A 16,324-nucleotide genomic window follows, 5' to 3' on the forward strand; every position below is an offset into this window, starting at 1 on the left:
TTAAAGGGAAAAAGTTCAGCACTTATAATAATATTTTTATTGGTGATGACGTTACGCCTCGTGTGCATATTGTACGCAAGGAACTCCTGGCCATCCGTAAATGTCTAGTGGATAAAGGAGTGGAATGCTGGGTACCCCCTAACTTACCCCCTGTTATTTGTGTAAAAAAAGATAACACTGTAGAGAAAGTGCTTTGGTACAATGCAAAGGATCTGTTGATACCGTAATTTGTGTATTTTGGTGATCAAGTCTTATTGAAGTTTTGTTAAGTTAGTTTTTAAGTATTCTTACGATATTGTGATGTGTGCTTATTATTAAGTTGTGAGCCGTTGTGTTAGGAGCTTGAGCTTTATATGAACGGGTTACAGGCAATATTTTCATGGCCTGTTATTTTTCTTATTTGTGTTATTATGTGGATCATTTTTGTTTTTCTTTTTTGTGTCTGTTTGTTATGTTTATTGAAACCATGTACCGAGATTTATTTTGTTTTTAGTGACAATGGATAATTATAATCGTGATTCCCGGAGCAGTAGCCGTCTTAATACTTTGGAAGCTTCTAATGTAGATTTTGGGGGTATATTTACGGAGCAGCTACATCGGAGTTATGACATTGGGGTAGCAGGGCATTATAAATCTATTAGTTCCAAATATTTGTTTAAAGATGGAATCCAATCTGAGTATGGAGATGCGAGAGGCCTCAATGTTTTCCATCTTAATTGCCAAGGACTAAATTCTTCGTTTAATTTTTTAAATGAAGTATGTGATCTTTCGGTTTTCCAGGTCATCGGTCTTACTGAAACCTGGCTGAATGATCACAACTCCGCTCTTTTAAATATACCAGGATATAATTTCTACAATAGGAATCGACAGTTTCGGCAATATGGAGGAAACGGTGCATATATTCGAAGCGATATTGAGGTTTTGGTAAGAAATGACTTAGTAGTATACCAGGAAATGGTTTTTGAACCCTTTATTCTTCAGCTTAGGCTGAAACCTAAAGATGCATTTGTTATTATTTTGTATAGGCCGCCATCTGGCTCCATACCAATCTTTATGGATCTTTTGGATAAGCAGCTGGAGAAACTAGCAACTAGTTCACATCCATTTATGATGCTCGGGGATTTTAATATTGACCTAAGTGAGCTTGATGCGAGTGTTTCTATGAATTTTTTGCAGCTTTGTATGTCCTATGGTTTATTTCCAACTATAAATATATGCACACGAGTAACCGCCTCATCATCAAAGCTAATTGACAATATTTTTTCAAATTCGTTATTTTTCAGCTCCAAGAGTTATTATTACAGATGTATCCGATCATTTTGGGATTTCAACAAGATTTGATCTCTGTATTCCCCAAAAGCCAGCAACAATAATTCCTAAGAGTCCAATGCACGTATTTAGCCAGAGTAACCTTCAAAAATTTAAGCAGGCAATTGCAGAAGTTGATTGGAATAATTTAATAGACCTTACGGATGATATAAATACGAGTTTTTAAAGATTTTACGATAAACTAATTTTGTTAGTGACAAAAACATTTATAATGGTTCGGTCGTCATCAAGGAAAAATAATCCTAAGAAACCATGGATGTCGCCTAGCTTGTTGCGCTGTATTAATAAAAGAGATAAACTTTATAAGAATTCCATAAATAATGGAAATGATCCGATCTGCTTAAGAATTTTATAAAAATTATAGAAATGCCCTGAATAAATTACTGAGAAATGCAAAAAAAAATATTTCGTAAATAAATTCACTGAGACTTGTGGTAACCCTGCAAAAACATGGAAAATAATTAAAAGTGTGATATTGACAGAGAACTCTATTATTCCCGATGAAATAGTAATGCAGAATGGCCTACCAACGAAGGAACCCGAAGAGATATGTAATGCTGTTTCCAAACATTTTGCTAACATTGGCGTAGATTTATCTTCCCGTATAGTATCTTCTGATGATGATCCTCCCTTGGAGTTTTTTATGAAGACTCCAATTGATATTTCTATGTATATGAGACCCTTCTCTCGTGATGAAGTAGAGAAAATTATCTTTGGGATGAAAAATACATCGGCAGGTAGTGATTCACTCAATCTTCTGGTGTTAAAAATAGCGTTTCCTTATGTTGCTGATATTCTTACTTCTCTCATTAATTTGTGCTTGAAAGTGGGAACGTTTCCTGATTGCTTGAAAATTGCTAAGATTACCCCTGTTTTTAAAGGCGGTAATAAGAATGATCTTGGAAATTATCGGCCTATCTCAGTCTTACCTGTTATTTCTCGTCTGCTAGAAAAGTGTATTAACACTAGAGTTTATGATCATTTGGAACTGCATAATCTGTTAAATCCAATTCAATTTGGCTTCAGGAAAGGGAGAACCACAGAGATGGCATTATCATATATAACTTCGATAATCAATTGAGCTCTTGATAATAAGCTTAAAGTAGCGGGTCTGTTTCTTGATTTGTTTAAGGCATTTGATACTGTTGACCACCAATTACTACTTCGAAAATGTGAATTTTATGGACTAAGAGGGGCTACTTTAGCTTTGATTTGTGATTATCTCCAAAACAGAGAGCATTATGTTCACATTAATGGATTTTCTTCAAGTAAGAGTCTTGTTAAATATGGTATCCCCCAGGGTTCTGTGTTAGGGCCTACTCTTTTTTTGATTTTTATAAATGATCTGCCAAATGCTGTTGCAACTACTTCTAGAATAGGGGATATAGTGAATCCCGCATCTTCGGGAGCCAGGATCACTACACCCTTATTTGCTGATGATGCGACATTGATGTGTGTTGCCTCAACTGAACAACAACTTACCTCAACAATTAATGCAGCAATGACCATGACATGTCTTTGGATGAAGATAAACCGCCTTGACCTAAATATAAATAAGTCAAATTTTGTTATCTTTTCACGGTCCCCAAATTATTATCCTTGGATTATGGAAATAGCTACACCGAAGGGAATTGTTAAGCGATCAAAGTCCGTTAAGTACCTTGGGATTATTATTGACGAAATTTTATCATTTAAGTGCCATGTAAAAGCTATAAGTAGAATATTATCGCGGAATTTAGGGATTATCCGTAAATTAAAACATTTATTTCCTTCAAATGTTATATGGTTATTATATTTTTCTCTGATTCATCCGTATATTTTGTATTGCTCGTCTGTATGGCTTGGGACATTCCTTCAATACTTCGCCCAATCCGCGTACTCAGAATAATGCCATTAGATCACTTTGTGGAATAGGGAACCGGGATTCGGTCAGGTCAATGTATAGTATGATAAATATAATGCCTGCAGCCGGATTGCGTGATTTTTATACACTGGTTTTTATGTATAAGTACCAATATGGGTGCGTTCCAGAATGTTTTACGGGAAGTTTTCGGGATAGGTCAAATATTCATGATCATAGAACTCGAACAAGTGGAGATATTGAGGTTCCTAGCCTAGTTTCAAGTAGGACTGCTTTTTCAATTATTTATAGAGGAGCTAAGCTATGGAATGAGCTTGTTCCAAGTATTAAAGAATTGTCCATTAATCAATTTAAGGCCGTGCTGCGTGTGGGGTTTCTTGGTAGGTATACCTTTGAAATAGATTGAGATTGATTGATGTAGTATTGAAAATAATTGTTTATTTTCTTTTTTTCTTTTTTTGTTTTTCTTTTGTTTTCTTTTTTTTGCATCGGGATCATGATATTATGTTGTTTGATTGTGTATGAATTATTTATATAATTTTTTTTTCTCGGTACACGGTTTCACCTTTCTGCTCATTTTAGATTAACTCATTGTTTTTTGTTTTTTGTTCTTTCTTTTCTTCTATTTTTTGTTCTTTTTGTTAGTAACACACCCTCGCAAGCAACGCTTTTGGTGTGCTACCGATTGATTTTGTCTGTGTTATTTCCTTTGGTTAATAAATTAATCCTACTACTGCTGACGACATCGCCCAGCTCTCTACAACGGCCGCTGATCTCCAAAGACAAGCAGACTGTCTCAACGAAGCCACCAAACCTTTTGGTATGCAAATTAACGCCAAAAAACGAAAGTTATGGTCACGTCATGCCAAAAACAAGCAGGTACTCCTTCCATAATGATTGAAGGCCAGCCAGTTGAAACGGTCGACCAATTCGTCTACCTGGGAAGTCTCCTCACAGCGGATAATTGTCATACCTCCGACATCAAACGCCGCCTAGCTCTTGTTAACTCCAGTTTTAAAAGGCTCACAAATATCTGGAAATGCCGAAACCTGTCAAACCAGCTGAAAGTTCAACTTTTCAACAGCCTGATTGTGCCAATTGCTATATATGGGTGTGAGACCAGGACCTTGTAGATCGAAAATGAGCGCAACCTACTTGCATTCGAGATGAGATGTCTCCGTCGCATCGCAAGAATCACCTACACTGAACATGTGACCAATGAGGAGGTGCGAAGACGGCTGAAGTCCCCCGACACAATCCTAAATAAAATCAAACGACAACAACTGCGATGGCTCGGGCATGTCAAGAGAATGGACCACTACCGTCTACCAAAAATCTCCCTCGAAGGAACCATAGACGGATCTCGACCACGAGGAAGACCTAGCAAGAGGTGGATTGAAAACTTTGACCGAAAGCGCATCGTTGAGTTGACTCGAACTGCACGCGATAGAACAACGTACCGAGCCCTAGTTCATGCACTACTATGCTGACGACATCGCCCAGCTCTCTACAACGGCCGCTGATCTCCAAAGACAAGCAGACTGTCTCAACGAAGCCACCAAACCTTTTGGTATGCAAATTAACGCCAAAAAACGAAAGTTATGGTCACGTCATGCCAAAAACAAGCAGGTACTCCTTCCATAATGATTGAAGGCCAGCCAGTTGAAACGGTCGACCAATTCGTCTACCTGGGAAGTCTCCTCACAGCGGATAATTGTCATACCTCCGACATCAAACGCCGCCTAGCTCTTGTTAACTCCAGTTTTAAAAGGCTCACAAATATCTGGAAATGCCGAAACCTGTCAAACCAGCTGAAAGTTCAACTTTTCAACAGCCTGATTGTGCCAATTGCTATATATGGGTGTGAGACCAGGACCTTGTAGATCGAAAATGAGCGCAACCTACTTGCATTCGAGATGAGATGTCTCCGTCGCATCGCAAGAATCACCTACACTGAACATGTGACCAATGAGGAGGTGCGAAGACGGCTGAAGTCCCCCGACACAATCCTAAATAAAATCAAACGACAACAACTGCGATGGCTCGGGCATGTCAAGAGAATGGACCACTACCGTCTACCAAAAATCTCCCTCGAAGGAACCATAGACGGATCTCGACCACGAGGAAGACCTAGCAAGAGGTGGATTGAAAACTTTGACCGAAAGCGCATCGTTGAGTTGACTCGAACTGCACGCGATAGAACAACGTACCGAGCCCTAGTTCATGCCCTGTCAAAAGAAGTGGCCCCAAAACGTCCCGCGAGGATGGACGGGACTTAAGTAAGTAAGTAAGTATCTATATATATATATATATATATATATATATATATATATATATATATATATATATATATATATATATATATATATATTGTACATTTATATATACAAAATATGTATTTATTTCTCCTTTTTTGGGTCTATTTTTCCGAAGTGAACTGGTGAAAAAAAAATGTTGCCCATAAAACTGAGATGCCCCTCCCCAAAGAAAAGACCCGGGCTAATTTTGAAGTAAAAACCACATCACTCTCAAACAAAGCATACTTCTGACTAAAACTAGCTTACCCAATGACAGCATTTCCTCCAAGCTCAAGAGCCTTTAGCCCAATTCTCCTTCGCACTTCACCAGACAGTTTGATAAACAGTGTTTGTCTTGCTTCATTGGAAGATCTTTGAGTGCGAATTTTGTCAATCCATTGATATTCTGGGTCATCATTAACAACCAGTTCTTCAACAAAACCACATATAGTGTACACTTTATAGCCACTTGGTATAGATAGTGCTAAAACAAAATAAAAAATTAAAAGCTTCAACAAATCCAAATCTAGTGTAATGATTTTAGCTACTTGGTATGGACAATCTCTAACTTTCAAAAAAACACACATAGTATACATATTGCAGCCACTTGTATGAAAAAAAAGTAAAAAAAAGGCTAAAAGTAAAAAAAAACACCTCCAACAAAGGTACATATAATATAGAAATTGTATAATAGAAAGTCGCCCGGCTTTCGAGCCAGTCTCCCTGCCGGGGATGTTATGTAAATAGTTCGAATATGTATAGTTAAAGAATAATAAAGAACTTGAACTTGTACCAACTTGCTATGGACGGGACTAAAGTTACAAAAACTGTAACCTCTAACAAAACGACCAATAGATGGTGTAGAGATTATAGCCACTAGGTAAATCAAGATAAACATGTCTAATCTCCAGCAGAACTAAATACAATGTAGACAATTGAGCTATTTGGTATAATGGGGATGAGAACAGAATAATATCTCTAAAAGTAAAACAATAGCCAACAGCATGAATGAGCAAATTTAATTGCCGTTACACGCAAAAAAGACTATGCACCATCATCTTAACCACTCTTCTGGGAGGCCTAAGAACGAAACAGACCGGCCTAAGTATGTCTTAAGTGCGGCTGGAACTGTTTAAAAAAAATTCCTTTTAGTTGTATTGGTCGCGTGTCGTTGTAAGTCTTTCGTCTTTTATATATTTATGTTTTACTGAGGACGGCCCTTGGACATAGGGGTGAAATATTCATTCTAACTATAATTTCACTGTCTTAGGAAAATAATTCCCTATTGTTCTTCTTGTTTTTGATGTCTCGCCTCCTATTCCCCATAAAGTAAAAGATAATATTAAAAATCATGATAATAATGATGAGAATCAAACACAAAAGAATAATGCAAAACTCTCAAAATTCGAATATTTTGAAATGTAACCTAGAGCTGTGTCTGGTCCCCTTAGGAGGGGGGGGGGCAAAATTGTGACAACAGTGATTATTATGTTTGGAAAACAATTGAGGGTAAAATTGATAGATATTTTACTGTTTTTTAGGCTCTAGTACCAAAAAACATATCAAACCGTATGCAACTGTGTACTTTGAAACCCTTTTGAGAGCTCAGACGGTAATTGCGTAGGTAGCGATTAGTATATTCAGAAAGATCGTTAAAGGGCAGATCAATTGATTGTTAATCATTTAGTTTCGGAAATTAAAATCCGCAATTTCGGTCAGCTTGTTGATTTTGCGTGTTAAAAATAAATTTAAGCTCATCTTTGGCAAAAGATGCTTATAGGATTATTATTATATTGTATCATTATACCAAATTAAACGAAATTAAACGAAAATTAAACGAAATTTTTTGGGCCTTCCCAAAAAATAAACCTCCAGAAGGTTTCATAGAATTGTTTTTTTTTTTTCTCTCTCTCTCATTCAGATAAACCAGTTTCAATTCATATAGCAGCACTAGTTGGCAAAATTGACCAACGTCAACATTGACCTAGTCAACATTGACTAGGTCAACATTGACCTAGTCAACAAAATTGACTAGTTGGCAAAATCACAACTGAGCTTCAACACTGTATTTGTAAAAAAAAAAATAACACAATAATAGTTACTTACAATTGAAAAATCGAACTCCGCACGAAGATTGACGATATCGACTAACATCAGAAAATAATTCGACCTTGACACGGATTGAAATTTCCCCCCGGACTCCATGCATCGTATCAAATACTGGAAACCATCCACTTAGCATTGTAGCTAGAACAGGAGCATGAAAATATAGTTTACATATATAAACATGAATATATAAATATAACAGATACAAAATAAATATAAAAAATAATATAATATATAAAAAGTAAAGAGGGAAAAAATTAAATTAATACACGACGTTGTCAGGACTGCGCTATAATATTCTATAACTTCTGTACTTGCTTTACATAATTTCATGAAAGTTGTTGTCAATAACTGATAAGCAAATAATTCTTTTAGATAATTCCGGACTTCGAATAAGGAACGAAATACATCTGACAAAAAACCAAGGGAACTTACAAAACAAGTAATTGTTTTTAACGGAATGATTGACAGCCGAACAAATCAATGTGTCTGCAATTAATAGTTTCACGTTAGTAATCATGCAAATACCAAGCAAAATCATATCAGTTATTTTTATACTATATCAGTTATCGGTTATTTTTATACTTTTTATTTTACACAAGTTCTTTGATATCAGTTTATTTTATATTAATTATATCAGTCGTGTTAATTTTCGTACACAATTGTAATTAGATTTCTTAAGTATTTTTTAAAACTTAGCTAACGGTGGCAGAGGGGATTGATGCTTTGATTGGCAATAGATGGCAGGGGCTTCATAGCTCTCACAAGGTTCTATTTTGTATTAATTCCAAATGTGTAAAAAATTCATGTTTAAACATACTTAAAACTTATAAGTAAAGATGCCCATAAAAGTTATTTGAATAAATAGAGTTACAAATCAAAGATGCCCAACGAGGCAAAATCTGGGTACCATCCATCGCGGTGAGTAGCTCATGACGAGTAGAACTCGTCATGACAAATCATGACGTTGTGAAAAGAAAAATTACTATGTTGTTTCGACAGTTTGCAGAAACGAATTGGGAATAAAGATCTTCTTACAAAGAAATTTAAGAAATGAGGTACCTTGGAGAGGCCTAAGCGTCATACTACTACTACTAACAACTCACCGTAGCATTGAGCTTCCTGAGGCATTATACTAGGCATTATGCTAAGAAACAAACAGAAATCAAGCAAAGCAGATAAGTTCGTCAAATGGAAGTAATGAGTGAATTAAGAATGCTAGGGCTGTTTTTTAAAAAGTTTTTAGAAAACATTATTTAGTTTTAATTCTCACAATTTAATGTAAGTTTATTTATATATACATATTTTCCCACATGAAAAGATTTCCCCTATTGTTTCTACTTTGTATTTGTTTGTTATTTTTGTAGTTACTGTTATGTTACTAAACATTCAAAAAAAACTTTTTTCGAATGAAAGTAAATAGCAACATTTAAACATGAAACGGACAAAAAATATAAAATATCGACCTGAGGGAGCTGCCACTCCTGAACCTCCTACTCTTTGTGCTAAAATTTGCTAACGTTTTACTGATAAAGGTTTTGAGTGCAAAAGATGTAACCAGTTAATAATAAAGATATATAAAGAATATAAAAGATATAAAAAAATATAAAGAAAAATATAAAGAAATACACATAGGTAAGCCCCCCCCCCCTCGCCCTCTAATCTTCCCACGTTGTGAAAAATGTTTCTATTCCAAATTGAAAAGTATTTGAAAAATTATGTTGAATATCGAATTAATGAAACTGCTGATTACCAAATTCAGAATATTTACAGAAAAAGAAATTTATGATTCATAAGTAAATTAAATGTCAAAATTCATAATTAAATACCCAGTTATATTGAATATCCGGAAAATGTGAATATTATAACTGGAAGGGACTATCAATTATTTGATTTGAGGAGTCTCTAGTTTCATCAAGCACCAAAAGATATTTCATCAAGCACCAAAAGATATATATATATATATATATATATATATATATATATATATATATATATATATATATATATATATATATATATATATATATATATATATATATATATATATATATATGTGTATATACGGGACACTCAAAGATAAATTACAAACCGGGACACAAATGACGACCGGGACACAGGGAATATGAATGACGAACGGGACGCTCAAAGAGAAATTAAAGACTGGGACACAAATGACGACCGGGATACTGGGAATATAAATGACGACCGGGACACAGGGAATGTTCAAGTAGCAATCACCATCAACAAAGCTAAAGGGCAATCATTAGAATAATGAGGTATAGATCTGAATACGGACTGTTTTTCCCATGGACAATTTTATGTTGCATGTTCCAGAGTCGGTAAACCTGACAATCTATTTATATGCACAGACAATGGGACATCGAAGAATGTTGTATATTCGCAAGTTTTTCGTAATTAAAAACATATATATATCAGTAACGAAAAGAGAAATATTTTCTCTTTTATCTATATTCACAGGTGGGACACAGGGACACAACTACAATGGCGCGTAACTAATATGGCGCGTAAAGACTTACGCGCGCGGGGGGTCTTGGGGGGAATGGGGGTGTTGCGAAGCGCCCCCACCAACTAGGTTTTAGTTTTTTTATTTTTTTTATTTTTTAGTTCTTAGTTTTTTACCTTTTTTTTAGTTTTTTACCTTTTTTTTAGTTTTTTAGCTCTTTTAGCTTTTTTAGTATTTTCTTTTTAGTTTTTTTGTAGTTTTTACCTTTTTTAGTTTTTTTCTTCTTTTGTATTAATGCTAAAGCCAAGGTTCAAACCTGGAGCCTCTCGGACGATTATATACTAGCTGTTGAGGTGGCGCTTCGCGCCACCCCAACACCTAGTTGGCGGGGGCGCTTCGCACCCCCCCAAGCCCCCTGCGCGCGTAAGTCGTTACGCGCCATATTAGTTACGCGCCATTGTAGTTGTGTCCCACCTGTGAATATATATAAAAGAGAAAAGATTTCTCTTTTCGTTTTAGATATATATATATGTTTTTAACTACGAAAAACTTGCGAATATACAACATTCTTCGATGTTTTTAGTTTTTTACCTTTTTTTTGTTTTTTTTAGTTTTTTAGTGTTTTCTTTTTAGTTTTTTTGTAGTTTTTACCTTTTTTAGTTTTTTCTTCTTTTGTATTAATGCTAAAGCCAAGGTTCAAAACTGGAGCCTCTCGGACGATTATATACTAGCTGTTGGGTTGGCGCTTCGCGGCACCCCAACACCTAGTCGGTGGGGGCGCTTCGCGCCCTCCCCAAGCCCCCCCCCCCCCGCGCGTAAGTCGTTACGCGCCATATTAGTTACGCGCCATTGTAGTTGTGTCCCTGTGTCCCACCTGTGAACACAGATAAAAGAGAAAAGATTTCTCTTTTCGTTATAGATATATATATATATATATATATATATATATATATATATATATATATATATATATATATATATATATATATATATATATATATATATATATATATATATATATATATATATATATATATATATATATATATATATATGTTTTTAACTACGAAAAACTTGCAAATATACAACATTCTTCGATGTCCCATTGTCTGTGCATATAAATAGCTTGTCAGGTTTACCGACTCTTGAACACCCAACATAAAATTGTCCATGCGAAAAACAATCCGCATTCAGATCTATACCTCATTATTCTAATGATTGCCCTTGAGCTTTGTTGATGGTGATTGCTAATCGAACATTCCCTGTGTCCCGGTCGTCATTTATATTCCCAGTATCCCGGTCGTCATTTGTGTCCCAGTGTCCCAGTCTGTAATTTCTCTTTGAGCGTCCCGTTCCTTATTTATATTCCCTATGTCCCGGTGGTCATTTGTATCCCGGTTTGTAATTTATCTTTGAGTGTCCCGATCGTCATTTATATCTCCTGGTCGTTATTTGTGTCCCAGTGTCCCAGTCTGTAATTTCTCTTTGAGTGTCCCGGTCGTCATTTATATTCCCTGTGTCCTGGCTTTTAGTTTTATTTTTCTCCTTTATTATTCAGTTTTTTTACTTTTTTTTAGTTTTTTTTTCTTTTTCAGTTTTTAGTTTTTTTATTAGTTTTTAGTTTTTTTTCTTTTTAGTTTTTTTTTGTAGTTTTTACCTTTTTTTAGTTTTTTTTTCTTTTTTAGTTTTTAGTTTTTTACCTTTTTCTGTTTTTTTTTTTTTTTTTTTTTGCTTTTTAGCTTTTTAGTTTTTTAAGTATGTTCTTTTTAGTTTTTTTGTAGCTTTTACCTTTTTTAGTTTTTTTCTTCCTTTGTATTAATGCTAAAAGCCAAGGTTCAAACCTGGAGCCTCTCGGACGATTATATACTAGCTGTTGAGGTGGCGCTTCGCGCCACCCCAACACCTAGTTGGTGGGGGCACTTCGCATCCCCCCCCCAAACCCCCCCGCACGCGTAAGTCGTTACGCGCCATATTAGTTACGGGCCATTGTAGTTGTGTCACTGTGTCCCACCTGTGAATATAGATAAAAGAGAAAAGATTTCTCTTTTCGTTATAGATATTTATATGTTTTAACTACGTAAAACTTGCGAATATACAACATTCTTCGATGTCCCATTGTCTGTGCATATAAATACATTGTCAGGTTTACCGACTCTTGAACATGCAACATAAAATTGTCCATGGGAAAAACAATCCGTATTCAGATCTATACCTCATTATTCTAATGTCCCGGTCGTCATTTGTGTCCCGGTGTCCCGGTCTGTATTTATCTTTTAGTGTCCCGGACGTCATTTATATCCCCCGGTCGTTATTTGTGTCCCAGTGTCCCAGTCTGTAATTTCTCTTTGAGTGTCCCGGTCGTCATTTATATTCCCTGTGTCCCGGCTTTTAGTTTTCTTTTTCTCCTTTATTTTTCAGTATTTTTCCTTTTTTTAGTTTTTTTATGGCACTTGGTATTAACCAAGCGACATATAGCAGTCGCCAATTCTGTCGGTCTGTCTGTCTGTTGGTCCCGGTTTTGCTACTTTAGGCACTTCCAGGTAAGCTAGGACGATGAAATTTGGCAAGCGTATCAGGGACCGGACCAGATTAAATTAGAAATAGTCGTTTTCCCGATTTGACCATCTGGGGGGGGAGTGGGGGCCCGGTTAATTCGCAAAAAAATAGAAAAAATGAATTATTTTTAACTTATCAGCGGGTCATTGGATCTTAATGAAATTTTATGTTTGGAATGATATTGTGTCTCAGAGCTCTTATTTTAAATCCCGACCGGATCTGATGACATTGGGGGGAGTTAGAGGGGGAAAACCTAAAGTCCCGGTTTTGCTACTTTAGGCACTTCCAGGTAAGCTAGGACGATGAAATTTGGCAAGCGTATCAGGGACCGGACCAGATTAAATTAAAAATAGTCTTTTTCCGGATTTGACCATCTGGGGGGGAGTGGGGGCCGGTTAATTCGGAAAAAATAGAAAAAATGAAGCATTTTTAACTTATGAGCGGGTGATTGGATCTTAATGAAATTTGATGTTTGGAATGATATTGTGTCTCAGAGCTCTTATTTTAAATCCCGACAGGGTCTGATGACATTGGGGGGAGTTGGAGGGGGGAAACCTAAAATCTTGGAAAACACTTAGAGTGGAGGGATCGGGATGAAACTTGATGGGAAAAATAAGCGCAAGTCCAAGATACATGATTGACATAATCGGAACGGATTTGCTCTCTTTGGGGTAGTTGGGGGGGAGTAATTCTTAAAAATTAGAAAAATGAGGTATTTTCAACTTACGAACGGGTCATCGGATCTCAATGAAATTTGATATTTAGAAGGATATCGTGTCTTAGAGCTCTTGTTTTAAATCCCGACCGGATCTGGTGATGGGGGCGGGGAGTTGGAAGGGGGAAACCTAAAACTTGGAAAACACTTAGAGTGGAGGGATCGGGATGAAACTTGGTGGAAAAAAAACACGAGTCCTAGATACATGATTGACATAACCAGAACGGATCCGCTCTCGTTGGGGTAGTTGGGGGGGGGTTAATTCTGAAAAATTAGAAAAAATGAGGTATTTTTAACTTACGAACGGGTGATTGGATCTCCATGAAATTTGATTTTTAGAAGGATATCGTGTCTCAAAGCTCTTATTTTAAATCCTGACCGGATCTGGTGACATTGGGGGAAGTTTGGGGTGGGGAAACCTAAAATGATGGGAAACGCTTAGATTGGAGGGATTGGGATGAAACTTGGTTGGAAAAATAAGCAGAAGTCTGGCATACGCGATTTACATAATTCGAACGGATCCACTCAATTGCGGGGGGGGGGGGGTAATTCTGAAAAATAAGAAAAATGACTTATTTTTAACTTACGAAGGAGTGATCGGATCTTAATGAAACTTCATATTTAGAAGGACCTCGTAACTCCGATATCTTATTTTAAATCTCAACCGGATCAAGCGTAATTGGGGGGGGCAGTTGGGGGGACCGGAAATCTTAGAAAATACTTGAAGCGGTGAGATCAGGATGAAACTGGATGGGAAGAATAGAATCCTGTCTAAGATACGTGACTGACATAACTGGACCAAGTCTGCTCTCTTTGGTGGAATTGGGGGGGGGGTAATTTTGAAAATTGAGGTATTTGTAACTTACGAAAGGGTGACCAGATCTTAATGAAATTTGATATTTAGAAGGATCTTGTGCTTTAAAGTTCAAAACTGAAAAATAAGAGAAAAAGAAAACTAAAAAATATTAATAAATATAAAAAATATAAATATAAATATAATATAAATTAGCAATCAACAAAGCACCGAGACACAAATGACGACCGGGACACAGGGAGTATAAATGACGACCAGGACATAAGTAAAAAAAAAAAACTAAAAAAACTAAAAAAATGGTAAAAACTACAAAAAAACTAAAAACTAATAAAAAAACTAAAAAATCTAAAAATCTAAATAAACTAAAAAAGAAAAAAAAGAAAAAAGGAAAAAAATAAAGGAGAAAAACAAAACTAAAAAACGAATGTATATACAGACCGGGACACCGGGATACAAATGACGACCGGGACACAGGGAATATAAATGACGACCGGGACACAGGGACACAACTACAATGGGGACGCCGGGGGGCACAGGGGGATATAAATGACGACCGGGACACCGGGACACAAGGAATATAAATGACGCCCGGGACACTCAAAGAGAAATCACAGACTGGAACACCGGGACACAAATGACGACCGGGACACAGGGAATATAAATGACGACCGGGACACAGGGACATAACTGCAAAGGGAACGCCGGGGTGCACAGGGGGATATATAAATGACGATGGCGACTCAGGGAATGGTCGATTAGCAATCACCATCAACAAAGCTCAAGGGCAATCATTAGAATCATGAGGTATAGATCTGAATACGGATTGTTTTCCCATGGACCATTATATGTTGCATGATCAAGAGTCGGTAAACCTGAAAATCTATTTATATGCACAGACAATGGGACAGCAAAGAATGTTGTATATTCGCAAGTTTTACGTAGTTAAAAACATATATATATATATACACAACTACAATGGCGCGTAACTAATATGGCGCGTAACGACTTACGCGCGCGGGGGGGCTTGGGGGGGGCACGAAGCGCCCCCACCAACTAGGTGTTGGGGTGCCCCCATCCCAACAGCTAGTATATATATATATATATATATATATAGTATCATTTAAAAGTATAATTGATGGCATTTCAGGAATTCTGTTAACAGAATCGATTAATTATGATATCATATGCCTTGTCAAGAGATACGTGTGTTATATCATCTTGTATATGAAAATGCAGTTCTTTGTCATTTTAGTACCATATTATTTTTTCTTAATTACAAAAGGCAACTTCCTTTTAGAAGTTCCTTTTAGATATTGCAACTTCCTTTCGAACGAGCGCTTAAACAGTTCTGTATGTCTTCTAGTTCCCCGCTAGCGGTGACAAAAAAAAGAATACAAAAGAGGACACATCAGTGCTACTAGAGCAAAAAAGCTATTTTCCTTATTGTTAAAGGTGGAGGCCATAATATTCCCTAACTTTCCTGTTTTGCACTTTAAAAATGTTGACTAAGGAAAGATTTGTCTTTCTGATATTGTTGTTTTGGCATTGTTTGCCAGTTTTTTAGTTGTCCTACTTTTTTACGACAACTAAATAAGTGCTCTGGAATATACCATTCTTTTTCCTATTATCAAATAGAAAGTGTTTCCAGTTGAGCAATAGATAATGTAATTGAAAGCCGAATTGCAGAAATCCAAGCCTAAATAGGTTTGAGAAAATATGCAGCATGATTGATGCAACGAAATAAAATATTAACATCCTTTTAGGATGCTCCAAAAACTTAAGCAAGAAACAAGAGCTGAGAGCTCATATGGCACAAAATTCTAAGAATCAATAGATTGCCTTAAAAGGAAAATCCGAGGCTTAATGCCGGTCGGGATTTAAAATAAGAGCTCTGAGTCACGAAGTCCTTCTAAATATCAAAATTCATTAAGATCCGATCACCCACTCGTAAGTTAAAAATACCTCAGTTTTTCTAATTTTTCCTCTCCCTTCAGCCCCCCAGCTGGTCGAATCGGGAAAAACGACTTTATCAAGTCAACTTGAGCAGCTCCCTGACACGCCTACCAATTTTTATCGTCCTAGCAAGTCCAGAAGCACCAAACTTGCCAAAACACTGAACCCCACCACCTAACTCCGCCAAAAAGAGCGGATCCAGTCCGGTTATGTCAATCACGTATCT

At 36.4% G+C, this 16,324-nt stretch overlaps 1 protein-coding gene across 3 annotated transcripts in view; it reads right to left on the bottom strand.

Annotated features, from left to right (window-relative positions):
• LOC136038559 (C2 domain-containing protein 5-like) overlaps window positions 1-16,324 on the bottom strand; it is a 289,931-nt gene that overhangs the window by 259,404 nt on the left and 14,203 nt on the right. For all 3 annotated transcript variants that reach the window (XM_065721729.1, XM_065721731.1, XM_065721730.1), the window contains exons 3-4: window positions 7,594-7,734; window positions 5,755-5,971 (exon numbers count right to left, since the gene is read on the bottom strand). In XM_065721729.1, coding sequence (XP_065577801.1) covers window positions 5,755-5,971; window positions 7,594-7,734 — 358 coding nt within the window. The remainder of the gene's footprint in view (window positions 1-5,754; window positions 5,972-7,593; window positions 7,735-16,324) is intronic.

Source organism: Artemia franciscana, chromosome 18 (genome assembly GCF_032884065.1).
Source record: "Artemia franciscana chromosome 18, ASM3288406v1, whole genome shotgun sequence".
NCBI lineage: Eukaryota > Metazoa > Arthropoda > Branchiopoda > Anostraca > Artemiidae > Artemia > Artemia franciscana.